At 50.5% G+C, this 17,774-nt stretch overlaps 5 protein-coding genes across 5 annotated transcripts; 2 read left to right on the top strand and 3 right to left on the bottom strand.

The window, feature by feature from the left end:
- Positions 1 to 106: 106 nt before the first annotated feature.
- On the top strand, positions 107 to 951 carry HER10_EVM0007683 (cysteine dioxygenase). The gene is made up of 2 exons (XM_035477232.1): positions 107 to 392; positions 448 to 951. Exons 1-2 carry the CDS (start codon positions 147 to 149, stop codon positions 892 to 894), a joined length of 693 nt encoding a protein of 230 aa, XP_035331610.1. The 5' UTR covers positions 107 to 146; the 3' UTR covers positions 895 to 951.
- A 236-nt stretch (positions 952 to 1,187) lies between these two features.
- HER10_EVM0008649 (Mch2p) lies at positions 1,188 to 3,255 on the bottom strand. Its single transcript, XM_035478163.1, has 6 exons — positions 2,745 to 3,255; positions 2,591 to 2,688; positions 2,411 to 2,542; positions 2,229 to 2,353; positions 1,776 to 2,171; positions 1,188 to 1,716 (listed from the first exon to the last, which is right to left on the bottom strand). Exons 1-6 carry the CDS (start codon positions 2,941 to 2,943, stop codon positions 1,296 to 1,298), a joined length of 1,371 nt encoding a protein of 456 aa, XP_035331678.1. The 5' UTR covers positions 2,944 to 3,255; the 3' UTR covers positions 1,188 to 1,295.
- A 5,865-nt stretch (positions 3,256 to 9,120) lies between these two features.
- On the top strand, positions 9,121 to 9,881 carry HER10_EVM0004432 (uncharacterized protein; the record flags this gene model as incomplete). The annotated part of the gene is made up of 3 exons (XM_035474078.1): positions 9,121 to 9,282; positions 9,407 to 9,627; positions 9,698 to 9,881. 3 exons carry the CDS (start codon positions 9,121 to 9,123, stop codon positions 9,879 to 9,881), a joined length of 567 nt encoding a protein of 188 aa, XP_035331414.1.
- Positions 9,882 to 11,599: 1,718 nt separating this feature from the next.
- Positions 11,600 to 13,514, bottom strand: HER10_EVM0008170 (major facilitator superfamily transporter; the record flags this gene model as incomplete). The annotated part of the gene is made up of 3 exons (XM_035477702.1): positions 11,600 to 12,739; positions 12,808 to 13,191; positions 13,245 to 13,514. The coding sequence occupies 3 exons, from the start codon at positions 13,512 to 13,514 to the stop codon at positions 11,600 to 11,602; spliced, it is 1,794 nt and encodes a 597-aa protein (XP_035331647.1).
- Positions 13,515 to 15,840: 2,326 nt separating this feature from the next.
- Positions 15,841 to 17,292, bottom strand: HER10_EVM0002846 (major facilitator superfamily transporter; the record flags this gene model as incomplete). The annotated part of the gene is made up of 4 exons (XM_035472540.1): positions 15,841 to 15,944; positions 16,304 to 16,375; positions 16,439 to 17,162; positions 17,245 to 17,292. The coding sequence occupies 4 exons, from the start codon at positions 17,290 to 17,292 to the stop codon at positions 15,841 to 15,843; spliced, it is 948 nt and encodes a 315-aa protein (XP_035331307.1).
- Positions 17,293 to 17,774: the final 482 nt, after the last annotated feature.

The raw sequence follows: 17,774 nt of genomic DNA, 5'->3' as shown, positions 1-17,774 counted from the left end.
ATGGAGGTATCAGAACGTATCTAGGAGCATGGCTTATAGACCAAATGCAGAGATTGGAAACAGAAGATTATATTTGCCGCCTTCTCTTCCGTTTCACGCACCCTGTTGATCCTGACTGGCATCAACACTTGTCCACGCTTTTTACAATGCCCCATCCTGAAGACACAACTAGCCCGAAAGGTCTTGGCAAGTTCGGTGAGCTTGTGAGTGCTCTTAAAGACGCTCTCGGCTCTTCGGGGCTGACCTGTGATGATGTCGACCTTGACTTGTTGATGGATCTCATGAAGAATTATGCCAGCAATGAGAGAGAATGGGGAGCTTTTGCATTTGCCAATTCTAGCATGGCATATACTCGAAATCTCGTAGATGAGGGTAACGGCAAGAGTAATTTGGTAAGGCCCGCGATCATGAAAGATGCCAGTCTGTTTCTAATTCGTATGGATCTAGTTGGTCCTCGTCTGGACACCCGGAAAGGGAAGCCCCATCCACAGTCATAGCAACGCCCACTGCTTGATGAAGATCCTCAAAGGAAGCCTGACGGAGACACGCTACGACTTTCCCCAGGACTCCAATCGGGGAACCGACTCAGCCGTTTTGAATGATACCAATCAGAGCATGCATGTGGCTTTAGAATCAGTTTACACAGAGAACCATGTGGCCTACATGAGCGATGACCAGGGTGTGCACAAGATGTGGAACAACAGCAATGAGTTTGCTGTCTCGCTCCATCTCTACACGCCGCCCAATATCGTCAAGAATGGTTGCTATGTTTTTGACGCAGAGACTGGGAAGGGAACTCTTGTAAAAAACTGCGAGTACTATTCCGTTCATGGCCACCGAGATACAGACACGCTGGCCAGAGTAACAAAGAAACTCGCACCATCTCTTCCTTGAAATTTTAGACTAGAAGTATACGCTCAATGCTATATGTTCGTGTTATTTTCACCAAAATATTGTCAAGCTGCAAGGTCTTCTAAAAACCAAATCTGAATTCTCAACTACCTTGGTGAATGAGCAACCGACGTCTGAAGTGTGCGATCGTCTTGGTTCAAAGACACACAGAGGGAGGACCTTCGAGAGTTTTGCTTGAAAGAGAATGTGCGATTTCATTTCCCCGATCTGGCGAGTAAGAGCGATTGCCCGATATGCTGTCAAATCCATTTATTCACCGGAATCAGATTTGTGTCCTATGAGCACCCATTGCAAAGGCAGGCTTCAAATTCCACTTTCAAGTATATCTACTGATGCTTGAATTGATCTGATATACTGATCGTTGGGGAGGAAATTACAAGTTTTCAAGCTGTCTTCCGTTTTTTTAATAGACCAAAGGCTCCTAGGGTAGCTGCGGTCATTGTCGTCCCTAGGAGAATGATGAATGATCGCCACTTTCCAGCACCGTACCCAGGCTGTACTCCAATACTCTCGCTGTTTTGAAGAACAGCCGCAGCTATGTAGCCTGACGCCACACCTATAACACCTCTGGTAAATAGGAGGATGCCGGATACGAAGAGTTCCTCGGCCGGCCGCTCAGGATCATCGACCGCAATTGCCGCCATGTGGCTTCGTAGAACCATGAAGCTAAAGGCAAATGCCCCAAATAAGATCGAAGTGATCACCATATTCCAGTAGTATCTACCCAATCCCCATACAACGAAGACCGCAAAGCTGCTGACGAGGGTGCTTAGCAGCATGGGTATCAAAGGTCCGATCGCATCTCTGTTGTATATGTTTATTAGCAACGAGTCATACGTAGACTTGAGGTCCATTTTACTTACGTCAAGGCTCCCAGTGAGATTTGACCGATGATCCCAAACAGCGACAGGAATGTGACCAACAAGGCGCCTTTCTCCGGCGAGACACCCAGGTCCGTGGCGTAACTGGGCAGGTAGTTTGCCGGTAAATTGTTTGCCAGACTTTGCAGCGTCATGGAAAGAACAAAGAGCCAAAACACTGGCTTTCTGAACACTCTAGTAGTTGACGATGATTGTCGAGCTGCAGCCTCCATTTCTGATTTACTTGTACGTCGAGGGCAAACGAAGATAATGCCAAGTGATATGATCACTGCTGTAAACACGGCCCATCCAATCAGGGTTGTACGAGGCCCGAAGCGCTTCAGCAGAACGGAAAATATTGGAGAAAGACCGGCAGCCGCGATGTTAGGGGCTCCGAAACTGCCACCATCACATTAGCTAGTCGTTCCGTTGGCTATGAGTTTCCATGCATCATACAATATGCCGTTGGCAAGACCACGACGCTTGAGGAACCACTCGTCCACGAAGCTTAAGCAAGGTGCGAAGAGAAGGCCGCTCGAGAATCCATACATGAGCCCTTGTGTCATGATGACCTGCACAGCCTGGGACAAACTGTCAACATTTCGATTGAATACAAAGACTGTTTGGAAACTGCTTACAGTAGTCGAGAAAGCAGCGCCAATTGAAGATGCTACCACTAGCACCATACCACTCCACATCATGTAGCGTCTATAGTGAGGGTAGGCTGTGATGATCTTGAGTAGAAACGGCGGCAGAGTTTGCAAAAGGCCCTGGCAAAAGTTAGCTCAGTGGTATAAATGAACATTGAGCGTCCTTACCACCACTAACAGGCCTGTAGAAGCGACTAATTGATTCCCTTGTAGAGGAGGAGTCTTGAAGTAGTATTCTCGAAATACACCCTGAGTGGCTCCGAAGCCTATATTCATGATTGTCAAAATGGCCTGCAACAGAGCGACTCTCATGTTGACTCACCCCAGGTTGCCATTGCAATGACGGAGATAGCAATGAGACTCGTCCAAGCTGCTCTTCCACTGTCTCGAGGGGGTAGATTCTCATTGCTATCATGCTGCTCTTCACTAAGTGAGGCAGAGTCGGGCACCAAGACTGGTCCCGTGTTCACCGACTTCTCATTTGGCAGCGGTGCCTGCCTCTCCGGCTCACTCGAGATCATCGTTGTGCAAAAGTCGATTCGGGTGCGGAAAAGACGAGAGGGATGGTGTAGAAAGCAGCACGAAGACTGCCACTCCCGATTGTTGTAGGTGCTGGTATTCCTGGAAATCGACTAATTAGGTGTGAGAGAAGGTATGTAGGAGGCGGGATTGGAACCCCAAAGTTGGTCGTGCTTACACGTATACGTAAGCTTGATTGTTGGGCTTCCTGACTTGGCAAACATAGACGAAAGATCAATCCAACATGCCATGAGTCTTGTTATGCTTAGCCGAAGACGCTAAGTCTGCCGCTAAGCCCGGCGCGAACCGAGACGTTGGCCCATTGCACGCCTCCCGGGCGATGACTAGACAAGAACGGATGGCAAAGTATTTGCATGTACTGCTCAAACCGGATCTCGGTGCAGCCTGAGCAAGCGCGGATCTCGGTCGTGAGCCGCTGTTCACGAGATTTGAGCGACGGAAACCTTTTTGGATCATAATCCTGGTCGCTTGTGCACGTTTCACGATTAGGTCGATGTCTATTCGTTGGCAAAAGTGCCAAGTAAGATCTCCTTTGAGGCCCCTGCATCCCGTTGTGCCTCATCTTTTGGTCCCGTTGCTCCGACGCGGCATGCCTTATCATGAATGGCTCGACAAGGATTTGCGTCCACTCCAGAGTGCCGGCTGAAGCCGCACGCCGTGACCGTCACGGACAACCAAAGCACTTGCCCGCCTTGGGATATGGAGTAAGACTGGACCGTTGTTTGACAGCTAACAGTATTTGACAGAGGCGCAGACAATGTGAAATATGACAGGAGACCTCTTAGTCCCGACCGGACGCTTTCGTAGCCAATCATCAGATCTACTGATCTCGGGCCGAGCAATATTATGCTCCTAGTGCATGATGCGTCTCGGTGAATATGCAGCTCGACTAACTCCGTTGATCCTTCTGAGGGTTCATGGATCATTATCCTCGCGCCCAATGGTGATCGCGGTGTGATTTCAGCCTCCGACGTCTGATGAGACTAGCTGCGTGGGGGGTTCGAGTCCTAACCCGTCTGTCTACCTGGTCGCCCGCTGATCCTCAAGTTAGTTCAAGTGATTCGAGACCTTCTCGATGTAGCTCCCTTCCCTGCTCTTAGGCAGCGACCCTGTTCGATACGAATGGACGAAGAGGGAAGGATGATATGCGAGAAGGATGTTTTCGGATGAAAAACTTGTTGCTTACCTTACTTAGTTGAATGATGGCGGCTTAGATGCCACCATCTCAGTATGTTCAAGAATGCGTTTCGATGCCTTGGTCCCGGCAAATCTTGAGGCAAACTCATCCATGTAACGTTACGGAATAAGAATGCGCTGACGAGATGAGCTGACGATACCGCACTGGTGCTCGCTCGGCGTGAAGAGTGTGGATTCCTTGTACTCACTATCTGCACGTGCCAATCAATAGTGCCATGATTCCCTACAGATTGTCATGGGCGAAACAGAGGGTCTTGAAGTCATCCATCGATGTTTTTCAGGCGCTGTTATCCCCTTGCCAGTCTTCTTTGCCCTTTCTTTCGGATAGGCCTCTTGCTCTGCCATATTCAATAAAAGAGAATACGTTACGGGGAGACCTTCTCGTCGGATGAATTCAAGCCTTTGGAGTCGGTACTATTGATCCAAGTATATATAAGTAAGAGCTTAAGGAAAGCGGCCCAAGACTGTTGGTGAAATTGAAAGATATGTTACTAAACATTGCTTACATGTGACTTTGTTCATCAACTACACCTGTTCAGCCAAACTTCCAGCCTGAACTACGGCAGGCTGGACTACCTTTTCAAGCCAAATTGTGAATAAGATTCTCTTAGTTCAAACAGAAGAAATGATTACCAACATGTGATGTTCTAGGTTCCTCTTTCATTTGAAACACTACCAAAAGGAAAACCAAGCTTGAGTTGCCTTCATGTGCAGCCATGAGCTCGTGTTAGATCTTGCAAACACGAACTGGATAATTAAGATAGACCATCGTGTTGCGATATTCTGCTATCGTTGAACTCCAGTGCACATGGCTGGTTATCATGCCTAACTATTCTGAGATGGGACAATGGACTGGGCTGGTCTGACTGAATTTGGTGGCAATAGTCTGACAAAAAGAACAAATCATCATCCCATACAAACGTGTGATGGTTTTTTCAGTCCTTAAGGGCGCAAAAGATCAAACTTAACGGGATCAGGCTTTCAAGGATAATCACACGATAGGGAACGCTTTTTAACTACATGGTACGCCCGATGTATCCCAAGCACGCATTCAACTCAATACTCCCTGATGATTTCAATACAAGAGGCTATATCATCCGTCGAAAATAGTCAATTAGAGTCTGATTGGCCCACAGCTTCGATTATCTGTGGGCTGACAGTATGACCCCACACGGACCAATGGTTCTTAGCCAAGGCAAATGTTTGCTTCGAACTCCATCTTACTCCTCACCGACTATAAACTGAAATCTTGTCACCTCCCGACCCAAATCGCCACTTTCTTAATCATCAGTATATGGCTCATAAGTGCCCTATTCGAGTTCCATGCATAGTCGAAGAGGAAAAAAATGCTATTCTGTCTCATATGTGTAAGATGAAGACTATGTGTCCCATAAGAAAAGTATGCAAAGCCTCAGCGTCGGTTTCATAAAAAAAGGGGGTCGCGAGGATCGCCAAGACGTATGAGATTGCCAAGCGATCTGGCGTACATTGGGCCTGGGTGGACACGTGCTGCACCGACAAGAGTAACAGTGCCGAACTCACCGATTTAATTCCATGATGCGCTGGTATCCAGAAGTCGAACTTCGCCACTCGTACCTCTCCGATTCTGTGGAGCCTTAAGTGGCCGGTATGCAATTGTCAAAAGCATCTGCGACTGGCGTGACCTCAAGAATTGCAGCCGGTTTACTCGGTGATGGGACTCTGCAAGAGCCTTTTCCACCTAACAAGGCAGTCTTGCTTGACAGGTACTGGACACGTGCAGTTTGTGGCACACAGGAATCTATACGCGGATATAGATCAGTTTTCAATCGTCTTCACGAAGTGACACTACAAGACGGCATTTTCCTCTCCGAATTTTCTTGGCATATGGAAGCTGAGAAACTTGGCGGTGTCTCTGAGCAGCGGTATGAAGGCATCTATGTGAATTCGTCTTCTGACTTTGGTGGCTGTGCCGATTTTCGTTCTCTACTGGGGTCGATGAACGACTCCGGCGATATTTACATGACCAACAAGAGAGTCAATTGGTCATTAATAGCTGAACACCGTGATGAGCCTCTGTGGAGTGCACTCGCACCAACCCCAGCCTGATTCAGACTCATCTCCGCAGTATCACTCCCGAATGTCGACAAGGGCGGTCCACGCACAGGGTCTATTTGCGAAATGAAGTTAGTCGCCCTGATTGGAGAAATCTTTTTGTTTATCTTCAAGCTTTCCGAAAATGAATTTCAGCTGCAAAACGAGCGCGAAGGTCTGTCTCTGAAGAATTCCGGGATCCGGCGCATCGCCTCAAAGGACTCAAGTATCACATCCCCAGAACCCTATCCAAAACCACTCCAATGCCATACTTTCTAGCTTTGAGCATCACTTTACACAACTGTACGAAATCTGACAGCCACGGACTTGGTCACTCGAGCTCATCGATACTTCACTCCCGTGAGTGTAGAATCGGGTATATCAGCCAATCCAAATTCCCGGTCAACACGTAGTTATGACAGCCATCACTTTCCGGCTTATGCCAGAGAAATTCATGAATGGGATGGTCGCGAACAGGGCCATATTACACGAACCTTGGGTGTGACCGCCAGCATTTCAGCGTCGCAATGGGACTTGTGCAGGATGGGCATGGCGATTCGAAGACCGGAAAACACCCCCAACTAAGCGAAAGCCTCGCGACCGAAGAATTATATCCCGCCAACTCCTATCCGAGTCAGGTCTATGGAAAGGTGAGCAAGTTGCGCCCTCAGGCTGTGGCACCTTTCAGTCCTCGGGTAGGCCGTTGACGCTCGTCCCCATGTCGACGAGGATGTTCAGCCAACCGAAAACAACTCTACAAAGGAAAGCATTCGTCTTAACAGAAATTGCAGAACGACCTGTGCTGGTCAAAGCGAAGACCAAATCCTACTCTGATCCGGACAGGATGATTGACCATGAAGTCAGAATCCCCGTCACGCCTGCTGCAGCATCTAGTGAAAGCCTGCGGCATATGTAGTACTACCCATTGGGAGCTTGAGTAAAGACGAGAACTTGGCTAGGGTCCTGGCTGAAATGGGTATGAGTGTAAGCCAAAAGGGTAATACTGGCACGGGGCGAGTTCACTGAGAGAATCTGTTGAAAGCTGCCCTACTCGAGAGGGCGAGGGGGCTCTCTGCTTATGTATCCATCTCTGGGAAGATAAACCCTTAGAGGCCAGATATACGACGTACTTCGGCTCCATTGAACCCTACCAAGGGTGTCTCGATGTACCCTTCAGCTCGCTATAGAGAGTGAGCGGTTCGTGAAGGTAGCTGATGGACACCTATGTGGAGCTCATGCGAAACCTTGATCTTTGTCATCGTTTCATTTGAAGTTTGTGAAGAGAATGCGAGATGTAGTTCTTGGGCCTTTTGTGAAATTCTCGTCGTTGTCTAAATCATTTCCGTCTCTGCGGCGTGTCGTTGAGCTCGACATAATCAATGTAGACTTGACGTGCCCGGCCAAAAATCAGGATCATAGCCTTTCCCACGTATACTTAACAACATATCGAATTATTTGGTTGCACGCAAAAACACCTCGGTTTCTAAGTGAGCATTCAAGGGGAACCTGTTCAGAACGGTTGCGTAAGGCAGCTTCCAAAAAGGCCAATGGAACTCAGGTATATCTGATATGGGCGGAATACATACAGGAGCTGAACTTCGTGAGAATCAAGCTTTCTGCCAAATGCTACTCTGGGAGTAAAACGAGCAAGGTACTTTAGACAACGAAGCGGGATAACTCATACCGCTTCGTCTTCAACTCCACGAATCCATGATCTCAAGGCGTGATCGTTGCACCTTCCGTTTTCTCATGAACTGAAGCTTAAAAGGGTATTAGGTCGGCGAAAAGCTTTTAGAGTTTATGTGTCGCTTCCCCGCGATAGAGAAACCGAAAAGCCTAGAATCAGTTCACGACGTGGCGTAATGCGTTTTTTGAGTGTCTGTGACTGCCGTTAGTGCCGTTTAACCGGAGAATCCGGGCCTGCTAATCACCAATCGTTCCCCCTCAGGTTACAGAGTAAGTGTGCTCTAGCACCAAATCTTAATTGACCGGGAAATCCATCCTCATGTACGGTAAGCCGTAAGGTAAGCTGATGCTTTGGAGAATAATGAGCAATTGTGGAGCAAGGGGGTTCGGGGATTCGGCTGGTCAAGCAAACATCCGCGCGCGCAAGGTGAACAGCCTCAAGGCTCAACCGGCACGAGACTGTGACATCGCAGCGTCCCAACAACCAACGGACACATTTCAAGACATATCATTCGTCATTTATCTCAAATCCTCATAAATTACCAGATTCCCGGGGCAAACAATTCAATGTTCAGATGGCAGATCGTCACCAACCATGTCTAGGTTCTTCCTTGGCAGCGAGACTCTTTACGGCTAGCCTGGTGCCACCAGAACCTTAAACGCTTAATTGAACCAGGATCTAACAAGCCACAGTAAACCGAGACCGACATTTTGGGTTTTTTTGGTCCGGCGTGCGGGTAGTCGCTCCGCTGTCAGAAATGCCAATTAAGCTCGCTGGTAGGTTGAGAACAAGGGGGTTGGCCAGAGCCCACTTCCATGGGAAACCGAGACCGACGGGCTGATTTGCACTGCCATTTTCCCTCGAGATAGTGACATGACGTTCCAACCACAGCCATTCTAACTGACGCTGGGCGTTTTCCTCGCTATGCTAGCTTTGCCAAACCACTTGCGGATGATGCGGTTCATCATTACACTGGCCTTGGAAAGGCCGTACGCGTATAGAGCAAACTTTCGTGGGCGTGGATAATTCATATAGAAACCTGCATGCCTCCCTCATCCCCTTTGCATCTTGGATATCATCAGATCACAGCATCAAGCTATTTTCAACACCGAAAAGCCTCAATCCTCCGAGCCCCTTCTCACCACCAACGAGTGCATCATCACACATCGCCTGCTAATTACCACCAATCACCGAAGCAAAGATGGACAAACTCGCCAGTATGCCCCTGTTCGACAATCGACACATGATGAAGGTCCACATTGTGCAAATCATTGTGATTCACATCGTCATGGGTCTCTCCGGTGCCAGGATATTCTTGAAGGGCGGCCCAGTGACTCGTACAAACACCATGTCTCTGGGTATAGTAAGTTCAGCCATTCCCAACTGTTCGCAGTCGTCAAGCACATCAAGGCAACATAGATCAAATCTAGATTCCTTCAATGAGGAGAATCAAAGAATGGATTTAGCTAACGTGAGCAACCGCACAGTCCGTGAAATCCATGGTCTTTATCATCTACCAAATTGCAACTCAGCACTGGGCCCGAGGCCGGGGCTGGGCGTCCCTGAAAGCCAACGCCATCCTCAACGGTCTCGAGCCCGTCTTCTGGGGCGCTGTAGTCTTCATGTCCATCCAGGGTAACATCCAGCGCTGCGTCGGAACGAGCTGCATTCTCAGCTGGGTCATCGTCGGATGCGGTATCTTCCTCAAGTAAGTTTTCCATGTGCATGCGAATTGCCCGCCTTGAGACATGAGAACTGACTGAGGATTCTCTTCATAGCCTACTCGCCGCATACACCGCCGTTGTATCCTTTGTCGATTTCAAATACTTCCGCCGCACTGGCACGACCCGCGGCGTCTCGGTCGACCGCAAGGCCCCGATGCATACCGAGGAGATCACTTCGACTGGTTCCGTTGAGGACCAGGAGATGGCGCAGCCGAGACGAAAGGCCGAGAGGATGTAGTGAAAGAAGTTTCAGCTTCGCCATCCAGGAAATCGAATTTGAGCGAGAACTTTCTTGCGCCAACAATATAATGAGCAACGTAGCCGGTCTTGAAGGGATCAAACTTGGGCTGGTGAGGGATTGATACATAATTCCCAAGGGACTTTGCGACAGGGGCGGGCAAGGAGCGCCATGGGGAGAAACGAGGGAGGATTCTAGTTAATGATGCATTGTGCTTTTGGTGGCGTATTTGGAAAGGAGAGGAATATCAAGAGATGAATTCAAGATAAACTTTAGTAATGATAGACAAGCACACTTCAGTCTACAAAGTTTCCTGAGATCTTGCGAATGGACAACCAACTGATTAGCACTGATAATAATGACAGAATCCACAGATGGTTTCGCTCCGTTGAGTCCTGGAGGTTCCTCCCAGTCAAAAACATCCTTGGAAAGTCACTTCACGCTTCAACAGACGAAGACTCGAAAGCATCTGCAAAATGACAACAACACGACTCCCACAACAAAGATGAACCTTTCATTCTCTTTCCGCGACAAGATATCAAGCCAAAAGCAACACCGCACCTTCCAACTATGCATAAGCCACCAAGTGCTCATTACCGGCCCCCACGCGAAGATCAGACGACGGACGCCCCCAATCCTCCGCCCGCTCCAAAACTCCAGAGGATCAAACCAACAGACTTACCCAATCGCAACACACCAGCCACCTCAAACATCAGACGATTCCAACCTCGACTCTGTCCGAACATCAGACGGAGCGTGCTTCAGCCTGACAGCGCGATCTTAGTCTGTCCCGTCACCATTTCAGAACCACGTACCAAAGACCTAGGTAGACAGTTCAAAGAGACATCATCAAACCACGTCAATTAATTACCAGACTGGCAAAAACACACAAGGATGCAACACGATCATAGCTACGACACCAAAACCACAACCTCAAAACCCCCCCTGGTCCATCAAGCCTCTTCTTTATTAGGGAGGCGACAAGCCATCGCAACTCTCTGTTTGTCTCTGAAGCCATTTTCTCTCACCAACAGCCAAGATAAGCCAACCTCGCGCAAATCCCCACCCTGAAACTTAGAGGACCCTCCATCCCTCCCCGATCCCATCCCATCCACGCATAACGCCTCCGGCCCTCATCTCCCTCGACCGGGACCACGCTACATCCTCGTGCTTCAGCTAAAGACAGAAGAAAAAGCAAATCACAACACCCTTGAGGTTGTCGTGTTTTCCAACCAGTACATGTATTCAGGGTTTGGCATAGACTCATAGAAAGCAATAATGAATGTGGTTCTTCCATTACTCGTGTTTTCCCCCTCCCTCTTTGCCAAGTCGACAGGAAGACTATATAGAATCACCATGATTGCTTCGCAAGGCTCGCCGGCTTCCCATTCTCTTCCCTCTCTTCGTCCCGCATCTTCACTCTCAACTTCCCTCGTCTCTCAACTTCCCTCGTCTCTCATCAACTACCCCCCGGCGCCAGCCCTCTGACGCACTACTTGCCGCCGAACCTGGTGGTATCTCAAACAAAAGAAAGTCGTGGAACAATTTCGTTCCGTTCGTAGGTGCCCGCAGACATCCGGGTCTGTCCTGGGCCCCCGACTGAGTTCGACTCAGCCAGACACAACATTTGATATCCCACTCACTCCCTTCATCCGTCTTTGGCGCGTTATTCCTTCATTCCCAATCATTACTCGAAACATCACACATCCACACGCCCCTTAATCCGTATCAAAAAAGCTCCCAGTCCTCTTCAACATGCTCAAGTCAACCAAACCCATGACGTGTCCGTCCATTCTCCTCACCTGCTCGTCATACAGCCACCACGCACAACAGACCGCGATCGCGACCAAGATCTGGGCGACGCCGAGGCCGATGACGGTGGACTTCAAGCCAGCCCACATGACAATGGCATTAGGAATCGTCATGACAAAGATGCCAGCGAACAAGTTCCTCCAGCACGTCACGCCGGCATTCATGTCGGCCACGTTCCGCAGGCACACGTTCATATTAGACGAGGTGAATTGCGTCGAGCGCCAGATGATGGGACGGATCGCGGTGTCGACAACGGTAACACCTGCTGCCAAGAAGCCCAGCAGGAAGGACAGGAGAGGGAAGGAGAGATGTGCGCCGACGCCATCCAGCTTGAAGACGCTGGCAGGATCCTCATCAGCCACCTCGGACATGACGGCGTTCGTCTTGAGCCCGAACGCAAGAATGCCAGTAGCCGCGAGGACAGTCCCACCAGCCAAGGTGCAAAAGGTATGGTAAGGGGAGTAGCCGACATGATGTTTTTGATAAACAGCGAGGCCGGTAGCGGTGAGTATCGAGAAGATAAAGGGCGCTGCCATGAGCGACCCGATGCTGTTCTCTCGGAGCATCCATGGCATGGGGAAGAAGAGAAGCGACAGGGATTCCGTCAAGCTCCACAGCGCACAGTACGGGATGAAGGTGATGACGAAGAGTAACAAAGTCGTGGGCGCAACAAAAGCGCGCGGGGCCTGGAGAAGCGTTCGGACATCTGTCATGCCGGTGAAAGATAGAGGCTTCATGGTACGCAGGTAAGCCTTGACTTCCTCAACGGAGGGCTTCCCGAGCGGCTTTGGAGGCTTCGACATCCACGACACACCGGACGCCGGGGTTTGGGCGACGCTGCCACTAGACCATCGGTCGTAAGCCGTTTCCGGAGCACCGAAGAGGATCAGCGGTACGGCAATGATCTGGAAGGCATTGATGATGTCGAACTGGATAGTGAAGCGGCCCGCGTTGAACGAGGCCAGGCCTCCGAACAGAGGTGCACCCCAGGTCGTTGAAATTGAAATAACGTGGTACATCGTGATGCGAGCGCTACGTTCATGTTCCTAGATGGACGTTGGTGAGTGGCTATGCCAATGGCATTTTGCCAAGGAACCTCATTCAGGCGACTCACAAAGTAAGTATCCTGTATTGAACCAAGAACAAGTGTATCAAAGGCACCCCAGCCGAGGCCCTGGAATACGCGCGCTCCCATGCACTGCCCAAAGCTGTTGCCCGCGCGCATGTTCCAAATTGCGCCGATGAAGATCAACACCACAGAGACCAAGTAGACCGGCCTTTTACCCCATATCTTAGATACTGCCAGACTGAAGAGACCTGTGAAGGCAGATAGGACGAGCGGTACGGCAGTCAAGGATGCCACTGCTGTATAAGAGACATTAAATCTGACGGCCAGAACACTATTGACGCTCATGTATGCCGTCTTCATCCCTCCGATCAGGCCCACGGTCATTAGTAGAGCGACGAAATTGAGTTCCTTTTTCCATTGCGGCCAGTTCTACGACAGGCTAGTCAGTTTCTGCCCACTGTGCAATGCTGAACGGCACCTACCAATGGATCCTCTGGGTCATCATTTGGCTGAGGACTCAGTTCTGTTTGCGAGTGTCTTCCGGTCCCGTACTTGATCTTCCGCTGACTCATTGTCGTCGAGAAGGACAGGCGCTTCGTCGAACTCGTCATCGGTCGTGCGGGCTCGTCTTTTGGGGGCGGTGGCGGCGGTCTCGCGAACGACATCCTCCTCGGGGCCTTCTCTGGTGCAGCATGGCTCTCTTCTGGCCGCGCTGGATTGAATTCGCCCTTTTCCATATCCCTCTCCATCATTCCCGATTGCTGAATTTTCCGTCCGGGTTCGTTGTCGCACAAATGGAGCCCAGCTCCGATAGAACTAAAAACTGAACCAGCAGTGAAGATAGGAGAGAAGTGAAGGCGGGAAAAGGCGAAGGTTACGGCCAGCCACTGAAGTACATGTATGGATGAAGAAACAATAGAAAATAAAGGGAGGGTCTAGAAGAGAATATGGTTAATTAGATTAGATATCAGACGATCGGGTCATCCACACAACTAAGCCGATACAAAGTCTCATTCCATGATGAAAGATGAAAAACTACAGTCAATGTGCGGCCATCATAGAGGAAAAGAACTGTCAACAGGGACTCGAGTTCCTGACCGGCTGCAAGCGACATGATGCAACCTCACGGGCCCTAGGCATGACAGGCCCCCGACAAGTGTATCCTTATGGATACCAAGCGTCGTGAAGGCGGCGATGGCCAGGAGTTCGGCCTGGTCTTCCGCGCCATCATTGGATGAGACATGGTTGCAGGGATACCGAGCCCTGTCAAAACGGCCCCCGTCCGATGCGTCCGATGCGTGCTTGGACCACCGCCGGCCTGGGCAGACGACGCGCTGAAACCTTCCTGATGCCAGTTCTGTCTCTTGAACAATTTCTTTGGGCCTGGCTCTATTGTTTCGCCGGCCAAGTATCATATTTCCTGGAAATATTGTCGACTCTGGGAGTTGAAGCACAGAGAGGGCGGCTCGGTCTCTGGTGTTCGATGTCGGCCGACGCCTTCGTTGCGCATGGGGTGGCCAATGTTAAGGCAAGGTTAATTGAAATCAAAGTTGGTCGATCGCGAGTTGCAGGAGCTGACAGACTTATGACACCAGATGACGGCCAGCATAGTTCGGCTCTTTTCCCCATCCCCGTTGCGTTCTGACCTTTTGACAGATGGTTAACGATTGACGCGCGTTCAATCGATTGCAACTTCGGGGCGAAAGTCGCGCTCGTATGGCCCGGCGCAGTTTCAATTGAAGCATCCATTCCGTTTGAGCTGATGATAATCGTTCATTATAAATAACCCGCTCGCGATGGTCACGACCAGTTCCAGGCGGCCTTCCGCCCCTAGGGTCTTTCATCAAGTGCGGCCAATATCTCGAGACCACGGTGTGGCATCAGCATGATTGAGGCTCTACCATTTGGAACAGAACGCACTAACCGAGCCATTGTCGAAGGAAATTTTGTTGTTTCTTCGGGGCCGGGCTCGGTAAATTGGCCCGCTGGCCATGGGTCGGAGGGGCACCCCTTCGTTGCAGGCCGTTTCGCAAACCACCAAAGAACAAGGATCCTTGTCAGACTGCGCAGAGTCATACCCGCGGCTCTTGCTGCTGGCGTCAGCGTTGAAATAGCCTCGGATAGGGCGCGTCTGTCCAGATCCATACACCCGGGAATGTTTTTTTGCGACCAAAGAAGCCTGCTTGTCAGGTGCCGCCAACAATTCCGTGCAGAGCTGTATGAGTGCAGTGGAGTTGCCGGCGTCGAACGCTGTAGGCTGTATCCGGAGTTGCAGACCATCAACCAGCGCTGAATCAATATCGCACCACGTACTCCGCGCTGCAGGCGTCGATCTTCTGATCAATGACTTTGGCATCATGGCGGCGGGATGGACCTGGCGAGAACGTACTTGCGGCTAGCGGGATCGACCATCTCAACGGCCGGCAAGCGGATGACTAACTCATGTTCCTCGTTGTTTGTCTGCCCTATTGCCCCTCTTCCACAGCGCTTGGCTGGAGCATAGCCCCCGCAGCGTCGATCATACATGGAGCGGTCGGATGTGTATGGAGTGTCATCTAAGGGGAATCCACGAAATTCTGGTGTACGCCTGTTCAATTCAACATCCCGAGTGGCCTTGGCAATTACCTTGTCAAGGTCGGGAACCTCTATGTCGTTATGTATATCCTCAAAGACCACCCATCCCTCTTGTCTATCCGTACAGTCGTTGTTGGCCTTTGCGGTGTAACGCCGTCTAGGCCGAATTCGCCGAAACGCCATTCCCAAATGTCACGTTGTATCTATCCCCGCGACGGAATGATTCTAGTCAATGTTGGTCGCCCTTCCTCCCCCATTATGCCAGACGCATGATGATGTGTCTAAGATGCTGAAACGTCGATTCTTTTGTATCCAATGCATGCAACTCATGCAATGCGTGGCTGGCCTTGCGACCTCGACGAGAGACAAGCGACGTGTTTCGCTCTCCGGCGACCCCGAAATATCTGTTCAGTTCGCTTTTTGGTCTATTCCTTGTGCATAGACAGAATGTGACAGCCAGTCACTGGTTTAAAGTTTGCCAGGGTCCTGACATGATCGCTTTCTTCACATGACAGCAACCGCTTGAGGCTGGAATGGTCGCGTAGCGGGTGCCATCAAGACGGTCTCTACTGCATGGGCACTCTTCGCGTCGAGCTGCATGACAAAACCTATAAAGAGGACGACAAAGTCAGCAAAGTGGTCTGGATGAGTCGGAAGAGACGTGGTGTTGGTATGGGTATTCTGACGCTGGACGTTCGTCTTCACGAAGGTGGCCGCTACTGAGTAGCCAAGTTCTGGGAGGCGTTCCATCCTAGGGAGAATCGGCGGTGACGATGTTGACCGAGCAAATACCAATCTGCGGGGACTTGGCCCACTTGCTTGCACTTCTCGAAACTTTTCGATGTTGATGTTGGGAGTTGAGGTCGTCAACACTGCGCGCCCTGGGGTAGTCGTGGGTGCTGTGTTTAACCGGCCCGGTCTTGGCCGGACGAAAGGAACTTTCATGAAGCTATGATGGCTGATTTACCTGAGTCGACAACTTCTTGGACTGCTGATTTCTCCATCGCCAGCAGTACTTGGCTTGTGCGAACCAGTAACTCTAGTGTCATAGTTAGTCGCTTGCCGCTTGCCTGTCACATGGGTCTGAACATGGTGACCTTACCTTGGTAGTGCAGAGAGTAGGCGACAGGAGCATCCTCGTCCAATCCGCGGTAGGCAGGTAGACGCTCCTTGGTGATATCGGTAACGCTGAATCGCAATCCAACATTCTTCGTGGCGTCGGCCCACAAGATGGTGCTCTCGTCGATTGGTCCTTGTCCTGCTGGGCAAATGGCAGTCCTGGCGGCCGCCTTTGCTAACCAATGTCTCCAGACGCGTACCACGCCATTCTCAATATTGCTGTGGCTAGCCAGAAGACCAGGGTTTGGACCCGACTTGGCCAGGCTAGTTGTTGTGCAAAGTTGAGAGAAGAGCTCTCCGTCATCCAGGATGAGTTCTTGGACAACTGGCTGGTCACCGATTTCTTGCTCGAGTGGGGCGCCCGGCATCCGTCGACCAAAAACTCTCCGCATGCGTCGCGTCTCTTCGGAGACAACCGGGCGGAAGTGGGAGTAAAGGTGGGAGAGATCACGCAAGTCCATATCTTCCTCGCCGGTCCACTGGTATCCCAGGAAGTCAACGCCTGCAAACCTACACGTCATTGACGGTGTTGAGTTCCTGACACTTGGGTGGTAGCTCTCCAGCATCACCTCGTGTCCTTCCATCTTCGCGGTATGAAGGAGGCGGTGCTGCAGTATTGTGGTGGCGGTAGCATTGAAGCGGCGGTCGACGGTCGTTAATGGCAGCAGCTCGCGAGACTCAAAGGTGGATAGGATCGCAATAAGAAGCTGTTCAGGGCAAAGGTAGTTAGCGGGTGTGTAGCATAAGAGTGTTGGCGCTCTGCTATGATGGGCAACGGGAGGTGCTTACCTCATTGGGTAACGAGTCGATTGGCGTTGTTAGAGTTAGACCAGACATGTTGGTCGTCGTAGTTTGATGGCAAAGATGTAAGATGATTGTAGTAGTGTAGTTGCTATTTGAAGCTAAGGCTCGTGCCGTTCAGCAAGGACCGGAATAATGCCCTGAGGACATGTCGAGGCAGGTCATATTTAAGTAACTGTTGATGAGTCCGAAGCAATATCGAAAAGGGGGGTGTATGCTAAGATTGCGAGGGGTGGCTAGAGAGAGTGGTCGGATTCGAGGTGAAGGTATCTTGAAGAGACAGGCCGATAAGGTGGAGATGCCGAAAGTCAGGGCAAAAAGTGTATCCTCACGGATCAGTAACCAATTGACGTGGACCCTGCCAGAAACGAAGATCCTGTCCGTGAATAGGGGACGCGATGACGAGGGTGTGTCTGCAGATTAGGGTCTTTGTGGCGCGATTGATACTGATGTGATGGTCGTGCTTTTGGTGCAAATCATCGGCGCGAAGTGGCTGATGATGCAAGGTTGATGGTCGC

The sequence above is a fragment of the Colletotrichum scovillei genome, assembly GCF_011075155.1.
Source record: "Colletotrichum scovillei strain TJNH1 chromosome Unknown Contig00007, whole genome shotgun sequence".
NCBI classification, from domain to species: domain Eukaryota; kingdom Fungi; phylum Ascomycota; class Sordariomycetes; order Glomerellales; family Glomerellaceae; genus Colletotrichum; species Colletotrichum scovillei.
Note: the sequence above shows the minus strand (reverse complement) of the source record. Positions and strands in the feature narration are given on the sequence as shown.